The 15,000-nt window shown below is 41.6% G+C and overlaps 1 protein-coding gene across 1 annotated transcript in view; it reads left to right on the top strand.

The window, feature by feature from the left end:
* LOC122362900 (leucine-rich repeat-containing protein 49) overlaps nt 1-15,000 on the top strand; it is a 22,306-nt gene that overhangs the window by 6,913 nt on the left and 393 nt on the right. Inside the window, 16 exon segments of the mRNA XM_043264648.1 lie at nt 1-175; nt 268-370; nt 772-923; nt 926-974; nt 2,325-2,391; nt 4,040-4,183; nt 4,823-4,884; nt 5,830-5,977; nt 6,613-6,696; nt 7,464-7,639; nt 8,001-8,087; nt 10,300-10,519; nt 11,887-12,072; nt 12,144-12,253; nt 12,833-12,980; nt 14,436-15,000. The exon segment at nt 1-175 is cut by the window's left edge and continues 17 nt beyond it; the exon segment at nt 14,436-15,000 is cut by the window's right edge and continues 393 nt beyond it. Of these exon segments, the coding sequence (XP_043120583.1) occupies nt 1-175; nt 268-370; nt 772-923; nt 926-974; nt 2,325-2,391; nt 4,040-4,183; nt 4,823-4,884; nt 5,830-5,977; nt 6,613-6,696; nt 7,464-7,639; nt 8,001-8,087; nt 10,300-10,519; nt 11,887-12,072; nt 12,144-12,253; nt 12,833-12,980; nt 14,436-14,672 (2,148 nt within the window). The 3' untranslated portion in view covers nt 14,673-15,000.

Here is a 15,000-nt window from a genome sequence, read left to right as displayed (position 1 = left end):
CTGCGCTCTTCACTTCTTTCCCATGATGCCGAGCAGGTGTCTCCGGATCACAGTGTGTTCTCTCTTCCTGTGGCTCTTCCCGTGGGGATGGTGGTGGATCCGGGGCCGCAGGCGTATCGTGTGAAGAGGGCCCCTCACAGCGCAGGGCCCAAAGCAGCGCACGCTCACACACACGGTGAGATGCAACACACACACACTTACACCAGACTCGTGAGTTTCTTGATGATTATTATTATTATAACTCTCATCATAACGGCTCTTCTTCAGGTGACACAGGAAGTCTGCGTGACAGTTCTCTCCCATGTTTCCTGTCTGGCTTCAGCTTCAGAGATGACATCACTTCCTGCCTGGAGAGACTGGATCTGGACCGGTATCCTGTTCATTTAATAAACACCTAGCAACCACTCAGAGCCCCTAGCAACTGCATAAAACTGTGTTTAACGCTGTTTTTAAGCAGCATTTTGAAAATGAACATTTTTGATGAAACTGTAATAATAAACAGTATTTTAAATAGTACTCATTTTAAGTTCTGTTTATTTAGATTTATAATATATTTTTTGTTTCTTAATAAATATAATAAATAAAAATAAAGCACAATAATAAAATAAATAAAAATACTAATTCCAATTTTTGTAATTCCAATGTGTGTGTGTGTGTGTGTGATGAACACAGACCAGCAGGAGGCAGGAGAGTCTTTCTGAAGGCAGAGGCGTTCATCAAATGCAGTAATTATTAGCTGATTAAAGCTGCTCTGTGATCTGTGTCCTGCAGACGCGGTCTGACGAACGTCCCTCATCTGGACGCGGCCGAGAACCTGCGTCTCCTGAACCTGCAGCACAACCTCATCTCACACCTGCAGGACCTGAACCACCTGCAGCGCCTTGTGATCCTCGATCTCTATGACAACCGTCTGACTGACATGTCCGAGTCTCCTCCCTCACCTCGCTGCGTGTGCTGCTGCTCGGGAAGAACAGGTGTGTGTGTGTGTGTGTGAGAGAGAGAGAGAGAGAGAGAGAGAGAGAGAGAGAGTGTGTGTGTGAAGAGAGAGAGAGTGTGTGTGAGTGTGTGTGTGTGTGTGTGTGTGTGTGTGTGTGAGAGAGAGTGTGTGTGTGTGTGTGTGTGTGTGTGTGTGTGTGTGTGAGAGTGTGTGTCTGTGAGAGAGAGAAGAGAGAGTGTGTGTGTGTGTGTGTGTGTGTGAGAGAGAGAGTGTGTGTGTGAGAGTGTGTGTGTCTGTGAGAGAAAGAGAGAGTGTGTGTGTGTGTGTGTGTGTGTGTGTGAGAGAGAGAGTGTGTGTGAGTGTGTGTGTCTGTGAGAGAAAGAGAGAGTGTGTGTGTGTGTGTTTGAGTGTGTGTGTGTGTGTGTGTGTGTGTGTTTGTGAGAGTGTGAGTGTGTGTGGGCTGCTGGGTCACACACACATCTCTCTCTCTTTACACACACACACACACACACACACACACACACACACACACACACACACACACACACACACTCACACACACACACACACACACACACACACTCTCTCTCTCTCTTTACACACACACACACTCTCACACACACACACACACACACACACACACACACACACACACACACACACACACACACTCTCTCTCTCTCTCTTTTACACACACACACACACTCTCACACACACACACACACACACTCTCTCTCTCTCTCTCATCTCGGTGCAGATGTGTAATCTCACAGGAATGCTCACACCCTGCTCTTAAAACCAACACGACTCCAATTAAACTGTCAGCGTCTGATATCTGAACTAAAGCGTGTGTGTTTTATTTAGTGAGCTGTATTCTGATGTTTGGAAACGTCCAGATCATATTCCCTCAGGAAAAACATTTAGCCCAGATTCAGGAGCATTAAATCTGTTTTGCATTCCAACGTTTTTTTCACAACAATTATGCAGAATATTTCAGTAACACTTTATGATAATAAAGGATGCATTATAATGCATCATTTTTTTAAATAAATAATGATAACTGAAATTAAAATGCATTATAACGCTTGCAGATTCTTCGCCTTCGCAACTGATAGTTTGTCATGTTTTTTAAGCGTTGCACTGAATGTGGAGATTTGCTTCTGATTATTCATGAGGACCTGCAGTGCACTGTTAAAGTACATTAGAAGACATGACCCAAATCCTTTTATAATGCTTGGTTTATAAAAGTACAGCGTATAAAAGTAATGTTTTTATAATGGAGGTGTTTTCAAAGCTCTGGATGCTGCAGGATCTCATGACTCTCTGTCAGCGCTGCGTCTCGAGGGACTTCTTTTCTCCTCCTCACTGTTTTCTCTCAATGCACTAGAATCCAGAGGATCAGTGATACGGACGGCCTCACTAAACTGGACGTCCTGGACTTACACAGTAATCAGGTACAGATTCTCAGGCAATATCACGTATGATTTTATCATTCTAAGTCACTGAGAGCTGTCTAAATCACTATTAAACACCATCAAGTGTCACTCAGTCATGCAAATAATTTTTCTTTTCATTATTAACAATTTGTTCATTTATATGTTTTTTTTTATGTTTTTGAGCTTGTAACGTTTAATCAGAACATTGTAAATGGTTGTTTTCTCTGGTGATTTATATAGAATTTCATTTAGTGTATGTAAGCCCCGCCCTCTTGATTTTAAGAGCCACGCCCATATCTCAGCATCCAATCAACAGCCAACGTACAGAACCAAGTTCTTCCAGTCTTCTTCTCTTGCGCTCAAATGTATGGAAACCAGTTTCTGCCACTGAATAAAAATAGAAAAAAAAAATTCAACTTTTTATCTCACAATTCTGACTTCTTTCTCAGAATTACAGTATATAAAGTCACAATTGCACAAGAAAAATCTTGAGAAAACCGTGTGATATGAACTTGCGCTTTCAAGTTCTAAAATCAGAATTGCAAGATATTAAATCTGAGAACATCTAAGTCTTTTTGTGCTCAGTATTGGAGTTTATAACTTCTGAAAAATTGTCTGTTAGCGCTCGCGTTTCATCATGAATTCAGTTCTTTAGAGTTATGTGTAAATCAGAAACATTTAGATTATTTTGACCGTTGGCATTTTTAAGGTTAAACACATCATGTTTTTAGCTCTGTGTTCCTGGGAAGCAGTTTGTGATATTTCTGTTGTGATTGTGGAGGCGGATGCTGATTGGTTGATTGGTGGTTTAATTATACTGTGCATAAGTAGCTCCGCCCCCTCACTGCTGTGAATAATCATCACATCCCTCATCATGAGAGGAGGCGCAGGGGTTTCATTTGATGGATTTCCCGCGGCGGTCTATTTTAATCATGCTAAGTGCTGCTTCGGGTGAAGTTTATCGAGGCGTCGCCTTTGAAGAACAACAAGTTTCTTTTTAAACCACGTCTAAACTGCATCTCTGCATCTGTTTCATTTCACTGTAAACTTTAAACAGGCCTGATGATAGGTGTGTGCGTGCGTGTGTGTGTGTGTGTGTGTGTGTGTGTGTGTGTGTGTGTGTGTGTGTGTGTGTGTGTGTGTGTGTGTGTGTGTGTGTGTGTGTGTGTGTAGGTGTGTGTGCGTGTGTGTGCGTGTGTAGGTGTGTGTGTGTGTGCATCAAAAAATTAGACACAGAACATGATTGTTCTTCACTGCTGTGATTAAACCCACAGCACACATCTTTCATGGTGCACATCAGAAATAAAATATGATATAAAACTTGAGCATAATAGATTTTTCTGATTATGTGACGTGTAAACCCCCATCAAAGGTTAGCTGGGCTTCAAAACTCTCTTCTGCTCTCACCACGGCTGATTTTATTTGATCAAAACTATTATTAAAATTTCAAGCAGCGTGTAAATATGAGTTAAAGTGTACTTTATTTCTGTGACTTTCAGCATCATTACTCCGGTGTCACATGATCTCCAGAAATCATAATAATATACTGATTTACTTCTCGAGAAACATTATTATCAATGCTGAAAACTGACCGATATTTTAGTTGAAACTGCAATGCATTACATTTTTTCAGGATGAACAGAAAGTTCTCTCTCTCTCTCCTCAGATCTCTCAGATCGAACACGTGTCTGGTCTGTCGAAGCTTCGTTGGTTGAATCTCTCTGGAAACCGCATCGCTCGAGTGGAGAACCTGCAGGGACTGAACTGTCTGACCGAACTCAACCTCCGACACAACAGCATCACGTCTGTGGTGAGGATCTGGACGCTCGATGGTGAACTAAAGGCGTCTCTCTGTCTGTGATTGGTGGAGCTGAGCAGCACATCAGCCGGACGGTGTCTGGGACATCGCTGCTAAATTTAGCTTCAGTGAGAGAGAGAGAGAGAGAGAGAGAGAGAGAGAGAGAGAGAGGATGATCAGTGCAGGCGGGCTTTGTGCTGTTTACTGATTGATCCAATAACGAGTGCAGAATATTCTTCATTCTAGATTTATTCGTCTTGGCAAACATCTTAAGGAACCATTCCAAACATCTTAGCAACCCCCTATGACAACCATCCTAAAAATCCTAGCAACCATCCTCAACACCCTAGCAACCATTTAGTGACATCTACCCTTAACATTCTAGAGATTATCTGGAAACATTTTAGCAACGTTACCAATGTCCTAGTAACCATAGCAACCACTCACTGATTGTGAAAAACCCTCAGCTGAAGCAAATGACTGGCTGTTTCTGCTGTCCAGCACTTACACACACACACACACACACACGCTCTCCCCTCCCCCGCAGTCGCCCTGCTCTTCCGCTGCCCCTCCCGTCAGTGTGTGTGTGTGATCGTGTGCCGGTGACTGTGGGATGCAGCATCATCTCTCTGTGTTTCTGTTCGCCTGCAGACGGATGTGGAGAGTCTTCCTCGTCTTCAGCGTCTGTTTCTCAGCGCTAACAGCATCAGCAGGTAAGAGTGTGTGTTTAACCCCGTCCTGTCTGAGGACGCGCGTGTCCTCGTGCTGCAGCAGCGCAGGGCTGCGACACACACACACACACACACGTACGCGCGGTTCTGACAGTCGTCCAGTGTATCTGATTGTGTAACTATAGGAACCTGTTTTTACTGTGTTGTCATGGCGAGTGCTGTGGTTGCTAAGGGAGCTCTGCAGTCTGATGCGGTGTGATGGGCCGAGCGCTCCAGTGTGTGTGTGTGTGTTTCTCATTACTGCTGTGTCATACTGCTGTGTATGTGCCTGCCTGTGTGTGTGTGTGCATGTGTGTGTCTGCCTGTGTGTGTGTTCGTGTCCGCCTGTGTGTGTGTGTGTGTGTGTGTGTGTGTGTCCGCCCGTGTGTGTGTGTGTCCGGCAGTGTGTGTGTGTGTCCTGCAGTGTGTGTGTGTCCTGCAGTGTGTGTGTGTCCGGCTGTGTGTGTGTGTGTGTGTCCTCCAGTGTGTGTCCGGCCGTGTGTGTGTGTGAGGGATTAACCGAGGGTCAGGGTCACTCATTGTTTTTTGTCAAACTGAGTAAAATAAATGCATTCATTCAGTTTTGGGTGGAGACATGGAAGCATGTTTATGTCACGAAATGAAAAACTTTTTATAATACAATTCTGACCTTATTTCTTGCCCTTTATCTCAACTCTCACTTTTTTGACTTTTCATGATTTTTATGAGCTCGTATCGATTCAGTGGATATCTTACAACAAATAAATTCTGAATAAATTGTTTGCAGTTCTCACTTTTTCTCCGTCCTCACGTCTTTCTTTCTTTGTTCCGTCTCTGGGTCCTCCCTGAGTTTATAGCTGAATTGTGATGTTTTGTGATTGATTTCCTGGCAGAAGCAGGCTTCCATACAGCTGTGATATCTTGAAGCTGCTTTGAAGCCGTGTGTTGTTGCCGGTGTTTCCGGGGCAGGTTGGATGCGCTGGCCTGTCTGTGGCTCTGCCGCTCTCTGAGCGAGCTGAGGGTTGATGGGAATCCTGTGGCGCTGGAGTCATGCTACAGACAGACTCTCCTCCGCTGCTCTCCACGTCTTCAGCTGCTCGACATGAAGCGCGTCACGGTGAGCTGACATACATTCACGGCTGTTTATACAGCTACTCATTTATTACTATACCATGTTCTGTCTGAATAGTCCATTGTGATTGGCTGGAAGGTATGCATTAAAGCTGTTTAATGAACAGGTATTTCCAAGTCACCGTTCTGTTTTAAAGGAATAGTTCACCACAAAATAAAAATTCTGTTATTTTGTAACCAGGCTGTTTTGGGTCACCATTGACTTCCATAGTAGGAAAAAAAAGACTGCCATATAGTATTTTTTTTCCTACTATGGAAGTTTATACGGGTTTGGAACTACTCGAGGCCGAATGACCAAATTTTCATTTTAAGGTGAACTGTTCCTTTAATAAATATGATCTTGCCGGCGCTAGCAAGTGACTGTGGTATAATCAGGATGACGCATGGCTAGCGTTATCAGCATTGTCAAACATTTAGCACACAGCTGGCCGTGCATTATTCTTTTACGTAACCTTTAAATCCCGTACCAGCCTCCTGTTGCAGTGCATGCTGGGAAACAAACAGCTGGCATAATGGCAGATCATCTGAAAATAATCTCTCTCACACACACACACACACACACACTTTACAAATGCCTCGGTGCGCTCCTTAATCGCATCCTGACAGGCTTCTGTTGTTCAGGAGGAGGAGAGACGCACAGCAAGTGTTTCAACACGAAAGGAGGATGAGAAGAAGAAGGAGAGTCACAAACAGGCTGCGCACAAGGTACACACACACACACACACACACACACACACTCTGTTTGCGGATAGCATCAGATGTTGCTCCGGTGCATGATGGGATATGCAGCTCATCCAGACATCTGCTGGGAACCAATCAAATGCGTTTGACATCTGTGTGACACATTCAGTCCCAGTCTTTATTCCCGAGGATCAACTGAAGTTCAGGAACATAAAAAGACAAGTCTTTCACCAGAATCCTATTGATCTGAAGCCCATCAGGCTCTAATTATGAATATATAACAGTTCATTCTCATCAAAACTGCTAATCAAGTTCATATCTTAATCATTTAACAACACATTCATGGTTCTCTGTTGTAATGTAAATGTTTAGTAACTGTTTTGTTTTTATAATTTATTTTTTTAAATTTGACATTTTTATCATGCATTTTTTTCATTAGGTTGTTTTTGTTTTAAAATACTTTAATTTTTGTGTTTTATTTTAAAGTCATTTAATACAATTGAGTTTTTTATTTGCATTATTTTCATTTTATAATAATTTGACTTGATGTTACATTTTTATGGTTTAATTTTTTCAAACTTTTATAATTCATTTGAATCTTTTTAGTATGTGCAATTAAAAATTAAGATTTCAATTACCTAAACTCTCAATTAATTTTAATGTGCAAAATTATGAATTTTAATTGGACCTTTTTTAATCATTTCAATAATTCTTGGTGAGTGACTCAAACCTGATGATCTGTAGTAGATACAGTCCTGGCAGGATGTGATGGATGTGTTTTGGATCTGCAGGAGAGACGCCGTCTGGCGATCCAGAACGCAGCGCAGCAGTGGGAGGGGCTTAAGGCCTGCCTCGAGCTTCCTGCCCAGAACGGCACAAAGGAAGACGCCAGTCCAGACAACAGCCCCGCCCACAGCCCCGCCCAGACCAATGGGAACGCTCAGGAGACGTCACCGGACGAGCCCAGGTGTGTGTGTGTGTGTGTAACGAGATGCGTGGCGTCTTTTCGTTTTGCAAATGGATAACAGCAAACAGGTACATGGCAAGCCTTCAGCTGAAACAGTGATAAGCGCTATACAAGGTTTGATTGGATGCAGCTTTGATCAGGTGAGTGTGTAACTGAAGGCAGGTGAAACCAATCTGTGCAAAGAACTATGGGAAATGAAGTCCAGGGTGATGTCTGTGTGGTGCATAATGACGTCTTGTGGTGAATAAAAGGAAGTTCATTGAAGAAATTTGTGACTGTGTGTGTGTGTACTGACGTTTGTGGTTTATGAGGACACAAATGTGTATAATGACGTGTGTGTGTGTGTGTGTGTGTGTCACAGGCGCTTGAGTCCTCTCACAGTCTCAGCCGGAGGGAATGAGAGCAGGCTTCGATCGTCCAGTCGACCGAACAGCCCCCGGGACTCCAGGTACACTGAGCGCTTCTCTACTCTTACTCTTTAATACACACATCACAGAATCGGAATTGAGCAGACATTTCAGAACTCATGCTCATGTCCCGATTATTAGTTGATTAGTTTGTTCTGATTAGTGGGTTGTTCAGGTAATTGACCAATAGGGATGCAGTGGTGGCAGGTGATAAATGATTTACTTCATTTCTTTTCTTTCATTCATTACTATTCCTAGTAATGAGAAATGTTTGAATTCTTTTAATTTAATTACGAAAGAGTGATGCATTTTGATTTTATTATTTCATTGAATTGAATATGTTTAGTTTGTTTAAATATGAAGTTTTTAATTATTTTGACATTGTATAATTTAATTATTTACCTTTAAAAATATATTTTTTTATAATTTAATGAATTAGCTGATGATTTTTTTTTCATTGTTTCTTGGTTATTTTTGAACGATAGATTTTTCTTTTTGTATATTTGCATGTTTTTTTGTAAGTGTTTTAATAAGCATCAGGTTTATCTGGTTATAAGAGAGGAGATTGAGAAGTTAGACAGACTGGTATAAGTGTGTGTGTTTTTTGTAATGCTTGCTAAAAGCATGTCTGTGATCTACGGCAGAGCGATCTGATTCTTTGTGAAATGAAGGCTTTCTGCGTGGGAAGCGAGTGATTAGGGATGCTCTTCAGATGCTGTGAGTGTTTCTGTCTGTATGCGGTGGGCAGAGAATTTCAGCCTTCATTAAAAGCACATTACTCCCATCTGAATGAACCTCTCCAAATTAAAGCTCTCAAAACAAATCGCTCTAGTTCTAATTAACAGAAGCGCGCTGGAAATGCTGCTGACCGACAGCCCGGCATACGTTTTCTTTTTCAGGATTCACAGATAAATAGAAATCTTGTGTAACGTCACTTTTGATCCATAGTCCTTGAGGAATAAAAGTATTAATCTCTTTAAAGAAATCTGACTAACCCCACACTAAAAAGGGATTATTTTTGCTATGCAGTATGCTAATTCAGTTTCTGTGCCAATGAAACGCAAGCTTTCTGTTGGGCTTTGATTGTAATGTGTAGGTCTGTGGTAACTGTATCAGGTCTGGATGACAGATGCCGTGGATCTCATCGAGCCAAATGTGAATTGAAACTGTCTGGAGTCCAAATATTCCTCTCAGAGTCTCCGTCCAGACATGTTGAAGTTGTTCTGTCCTGTGCTGAGGCTGTGATCGTCTTCATCGATGGGGTCGTAAACATATCAGTCCATGTGTATCTACTGTAAAGAAAAGCTTTGGTGAATGGCTTAAATTCAGATTTTGCTTGCATTGCACATTCATTGGGTATAATTATGCAAGTTTTTTACATTTTCAATTTAAAAATATGAACTCAAATGAAGAGCTTAAAAGCAAGTACACAGGTATGATCTGAAATATTCTTGATATATTTATTAAAAAGCCATACAGAGACCATGGCATTACAAATTCTGAACAAATACAAAATAATATTGGAAAAAAATCATTAATGGGCCATAATTATTTATTAAAATAATATCAAAATATTAAATAAATATTAATGGGCTAAAATATACAAATATTTGTTTAAGCTGTATGATCACATTACATGTAAACAATACCTGAAGGTTAAGAAAACCATGCTAGTGTCGTCTCTCCATCACTCTCAAGATATGATATTGTAAATGTCATTGATGTAATAATCAATGCATAATATGCTGTGATATTTACTAAAAATTGCTGCAAATACCTATAATGAAACCGTTCATTGAAAAGTATGATCAGAGCAGAGAACCACGTGACATCAAAACAAATGTTGGGTTAAAGGAATAGTTCAAAAATGAAAATGACCCCATATTTTATTCACTTCGAAGTCTTTCTATGACTTTCTTCTTTTAAAGCTAACCTATATGCCTTCGGGGGGTTGTCACATGAACTCTGAAGCAGATTGATGGGTTTTTGTAACAAAATATTTTCTAGTTTTAAGATTATAACGTAAATAACGTACTGACTGAGTGAGCGGCGAGTTCCAGCTTCAGAGGTCATGTGATCAACCCCGAAGATATATCTGATTTACGGAGCTTCAAAATAACGGCCGCTATCCACCATCATTACCAAGCTTGAGTACGTTTTTAAAAAGCTCCAACTGTGTTCGTCTGAAAGAAGGAAGTCGTAGGATGGCTTCTGGGTGGTCATTTCCTTGAATGGGTGTGTGTTTGTTGACAGCGGGCCCAGCGTTCTGAGTCTGTCCATGTCCGACACTCACCTGGCGGAGCTGGACGGAGAGACGCTGCGTCTGTTCGGCCCCGGGGCCCTGGAGACTCTGGAGCGCTGCTGGGGCGTTCAGACGGCCGCGAGCGTCACCGCCGTCGCCTTCAGATACATCCACTTCGACTCCATCATCCCCATGTTCCTGCGCATCCGCCTCAAGTTCCCAAACCTCACGGTGAGCATCTCATGCTGTTTATAACGCTTCCTGCTCTTGGATAAAGATCGGGTTTTCTATTTAAATGTTGGGATCCCAGACAGAATTGCGTCATTTAATCAGACTTAAAGTCAAGTCCAAGTCAGGGAAGGTGCCAAGGCCTATGTCCCTAAATGTCTTTACATTTGTGAAATGGGAAATTCATTGGATTTTCATACAAAAACCGCTCCAACGTGTGGAGTCACCTTATGCATCTTAAAGCTGCAGTCTGTAACTTTTTATGGGTTAAAAATCATCCACATATATATTTCATGTGAAGAGCCCTATCACACAAACAAAAAACAGCAGAACTGTTGATTCACTACTTTGTTTGAATTAGTCGAGTGTGTCAGTGATTCAGTGACTCGCTCATAAAGAATAAAGAATGAATCAGCTGTTGGGATAAATTGATTGAGTCAATGATTCAATGACTCGTGCATAAAGACTGTCAGTCGCTTCATTTCTGATTGAATTCATGGTTTTCAACAAATCGATTGGTCGGTCATTCAATGAGTCACACTTAAAGACGGTCAGTCAGTTTGTTACTGAATGAATCCATGGTTTTAAATAAATCGAGTGAGTTAATGATTCAATGTCTCCTGCATAAAGATATAATTTGCTTCATTTGTCATGTGAATTCAGTCACTCATAAAAACGGTCCCTTCTGTTCATTTCTGAGTGAATAATGCATGTGAATGAATTGAGTGAGTTAATGATTCAATGACTCACACATGAAGACGACCACTTGCTTCATTTCTGAATGAATCTATGGTTTTGAACAAATTGAGTGAGTTAATGATTCAATGACTCACACATGAAGACGACCACTTGCTTCATTTCTGAATGAATCTATGGTTTTGAACAAATTGAGTGAGTTAATGATTCAATGACTCACGCATGAAGACGACCACTCGCTTCATTTCTGAATGAATCTATGGTTTTGAACAAATTGAGTGAGTTAATGATTCAATGACTCATGCATGAAGACGACCACTTGCTTCATTTCTGAATGAATCTATGGTTTTGAACAAATTGAGTGAGTTAATGATTCAATGACTCATGCATGAAGACGACCACTTGCTTCATTTCTGAATGAATCTATCGTTTTGAACAAATTGAGTGAGTTAATGATTCAATGACTCACGCATGAAGACGACCACTTGCTTCATTTCTGAATGAATCCATGATTTTGAACAAATTGAGTGAGTGATTTGTTCAATGATTCAATGATTGATAATGATTCAATAAGTGAATTGAGTGAGTCAGTGATGAAGACAGTTCCTCGGTTCATTTCTGAATGAATCGTGTGTGAGTGAATGGTGATGGTTATATGACTTCTGTCTGCGCAGCACCTGATGTTCATGGAGACGAGCATCACTCACCTGCCTCAGCTGGCGGCTCTGGCTCAGGTGCGGCGTCTGGAGCAGATCTCTGTTCATCCGGAGGGTAATCCGGTGCTGAGACTGACGCTCTGGAGATCCTTCCTCATCTACAGGCTGCAGCACCTCAACCTACAGAAGATCAACGGCACTGAGGTGTGTGTGTGTGTGTGACGTATGTGTGTGACGTGCGTTTGTGAGTGCGTGATGATGTTTGTGTGTTTCAGGTCACTTTGAATGAGATCATGGCCTCGGAGCGGATGTTCGGTGCTCTGGGTCACGTCGCTGCGACAGAAACACCTCGCTGCCGCCTGCTGCTGCTGCTGGAGGAGTCCAGGTGTGTGTGTGTGTGTGTGTGTGTGTGTGTGTGAGAAAGAGATTTCCTTCAGCACAGACTAAAAGACTCACTACCTGTGAAATACCTGTGTTTGTGTGTGATGACATGCTAGTGCATGCCCACAGCAGCTGCCATCCTTGTGTGTGTGTGTGTGTGTGTGTGTGTGTGTGTGTGTGTGTGTGTGTGTGTGAGTCCAGGATTATTTCAGTGCCCCAGGACTTATAGTATTAAAAAAAATGTTCTTGTGCTGTTTAAAAACCTCTGTTCATCTGTCCGCTGCAACCATGAGTACCTTAGCGACGTTAAAAAGTGGAAAAGTGATAGCAATTCACTAAATTTAAACTGCATGGGTGTTTTATTTTCCTTTAATTCATTTAAAATATTTTATTTAATTATTTATTTATTCTTCATTCTGAAAATTAATTACTTTACTGCAGTTTCCATGTTTTCCATTTTATTTTTTCCTGAACAGAGTGAATTTAAATAAAAATCTTGATATCATTTTAAGCTGGCATGGGCTTCAGAGGCCTTAATTATAATCCATCTTTAATTCACGTGCACATGGTTTCGGTCCCAAAGGAAGCGGCAGCTGCAGTTCCTGCTGGACGGACGCGGGCGCAGAAGCGGTCAGAGTCCAGAGGACCTGAAGGAGAACGGCAAACAGCTGGGAGACACTTTGAGCCGAGCGCTCTTCAACTATCCCAGCAGACTCTCGGGCGGCCCTGAGGTCAGACAGAGCTGATTATACGTCTATCAATCAATCTCTTTATTTAAACAGCGCTTTTAACAAAACAGATTGTGTCAAAGCACTGAACAGAATCAAGCAGGAGAAAAGAGTGATAGTGATGTATAATGATGAGATTAACCTTTATTTTTTTCATTAAATGCAAAGACGGTCTCTGTAATCGAAACAGTAGTCACTAGAAAGTAAGCGTCCACATGCATTATCCCCTGCACTACACTGCCGCTCTAAAAAATGATGTTCTGAATAATTCTAAAGTAAAGAATTTTCTTCTACTCACCAAACCTGCATTTATTTGATCCAAAGAAAGTAAACGGATAGAATAGAAAAAGATTAGAAAAACTAGTGTTATTTATTTATTTTTTAAGTAAACAAGCAGTAAAGGAATAAAATGCAAGTCTAAAAGTTTTTTTTTTTTAAGAATAGAAGTGTGAAGTAATTAATGTAGGTAAAGGGGTTAAGAGCCAGAGGTGGTTTTGTAGGCAAACATTAATGCTTTGAATTCTATGCAGTCAGCTCTTAGTAGGCAGTGCTTAAAAGTGTAGTGTGTGTTCTTCTTGACTTATTAAAGATTCTTCTTGCTGCTGCATTCTGGATTAATTGTAAAGGTTTGATAGAACCAGCTGGAAAGACCTGCCTAGAGAGCGTTATATTAATCCGTTACAATAGCTTGATTTTCTTCATGTTGAGTGAAGCAAATCTGCAGGACCGACAGTTTCTGAGAAAGTCAGCTGATCATCAGTCTCGTATCCACGGTTTCTTGCCTGTTTCTGAAGGAGTTATGTTTAGATTAGATTAGATTAGATTCAACTTTATTGTCATCACACATGTACAAGTACAAGGTAACGAAATGCAGTTTAGGTCTAACCAGGAGTGCAATAAGCAGCAAGTGCAGGATATAGTTACAAATATAAATATAAATTACAAAGATAAATATGTACAAATTAAATTACAGATGAGAAGGGGGAATTTACAGTGATTATGTGTAAGCAATTTACAGCTTACACATAATGTGTAACACTTTAATGTGCCTAACTGGATGGTGAAATTATAAAACGATGGGTTCGTTGGAACCACAAGCAGTTCTGTTTTGGCCTTAGTTGAGTTGAAGGTGATGGTCCTTCATCCAGAGAGAAACGTCTGTGAGACAAGCTGAGCTGTTGTCGAATCATCAGGATGGATTGGTAGGTAGAGCTGAGTGTCATCAGCATAGCAGTGATATGAAAACCCATGTTTCTGAAAGACAGAGCCTAGTGATGTCATGTAGACAGAGAAGAGAAGTGGTCCAAGAACCGAGCCCTGAGGCACCACAGTTTCCACGGCATGGTACGGCTCTGCACGCTACAAAAACTCTTGAATGGTAGTCAATGCGTAACTCATGCATGTGTGTGTGTGTGTGTGTGTGTGTGTGTGTCTCTGATGTGTGTGTGTGTGCGTCAGGAGGCCGGCGCGGGCTCGGAGCGCTCTCTGATGGTGCAGCAGTATCTGCGAGGTCTCATCCAGCGCTCCTCCTCTCAGTGCGTGAAGGCAGACGCTCTGCAGAAGCTCTGGCCGTCCTTCTTCAGTGAGATGGTGAGAGACTGCGTTCTGGAGATGAGAGACAGACAGGCCTTCAGACAGACCAGCCTCCGGCGGCTCCACGGCCAATCACACGCCAGAACACAGCCTGAGCTCTGAATGTACGGCAGCCCGCGTCTGCTCACTACTGAGGGAACCAACACACTCTACACACAGACCTCAGTGATGTGTCCTTCAGGTGAACGATGCATTTAACTGCAAAGAGACAACCGTTTAAATAACAAGAGGAAGATTCTTCTGTCGCTCTGCCATTATAATAGTTAAGCTGCAAGAGAAATCGGACTGTAGAGGAATTATTTTTATTTTGCCCAAAGTGGTACTTTAACATGTATCTTATTTTTTCTATTATTCATCTAGGAATTGACTTCCGAGGCCTTTCTTTTTTATTTTATGTCTCTTCTTGTAGTCAATGTTCTTTTAATTATTT

The sequence above is a fragment of the Puntigrus tetrazona genome, chromosome 18 (assembly GCF_018831695.1).
Source record: "Puntigrus tetrazona isolate hp1 chromosome 18, ASM1883169v1, whole genome shotgun sequence".
Lineage (NCBI taxonomy): Eukaryota > Metazoa > Chordata > Actinopteri > Cypriniformes > Cyprinidae > Puntigrus > Puntigrus tetrazona.
This window is presented reverse-complemented; position numbering and strand designations above follow the sequence as displayed.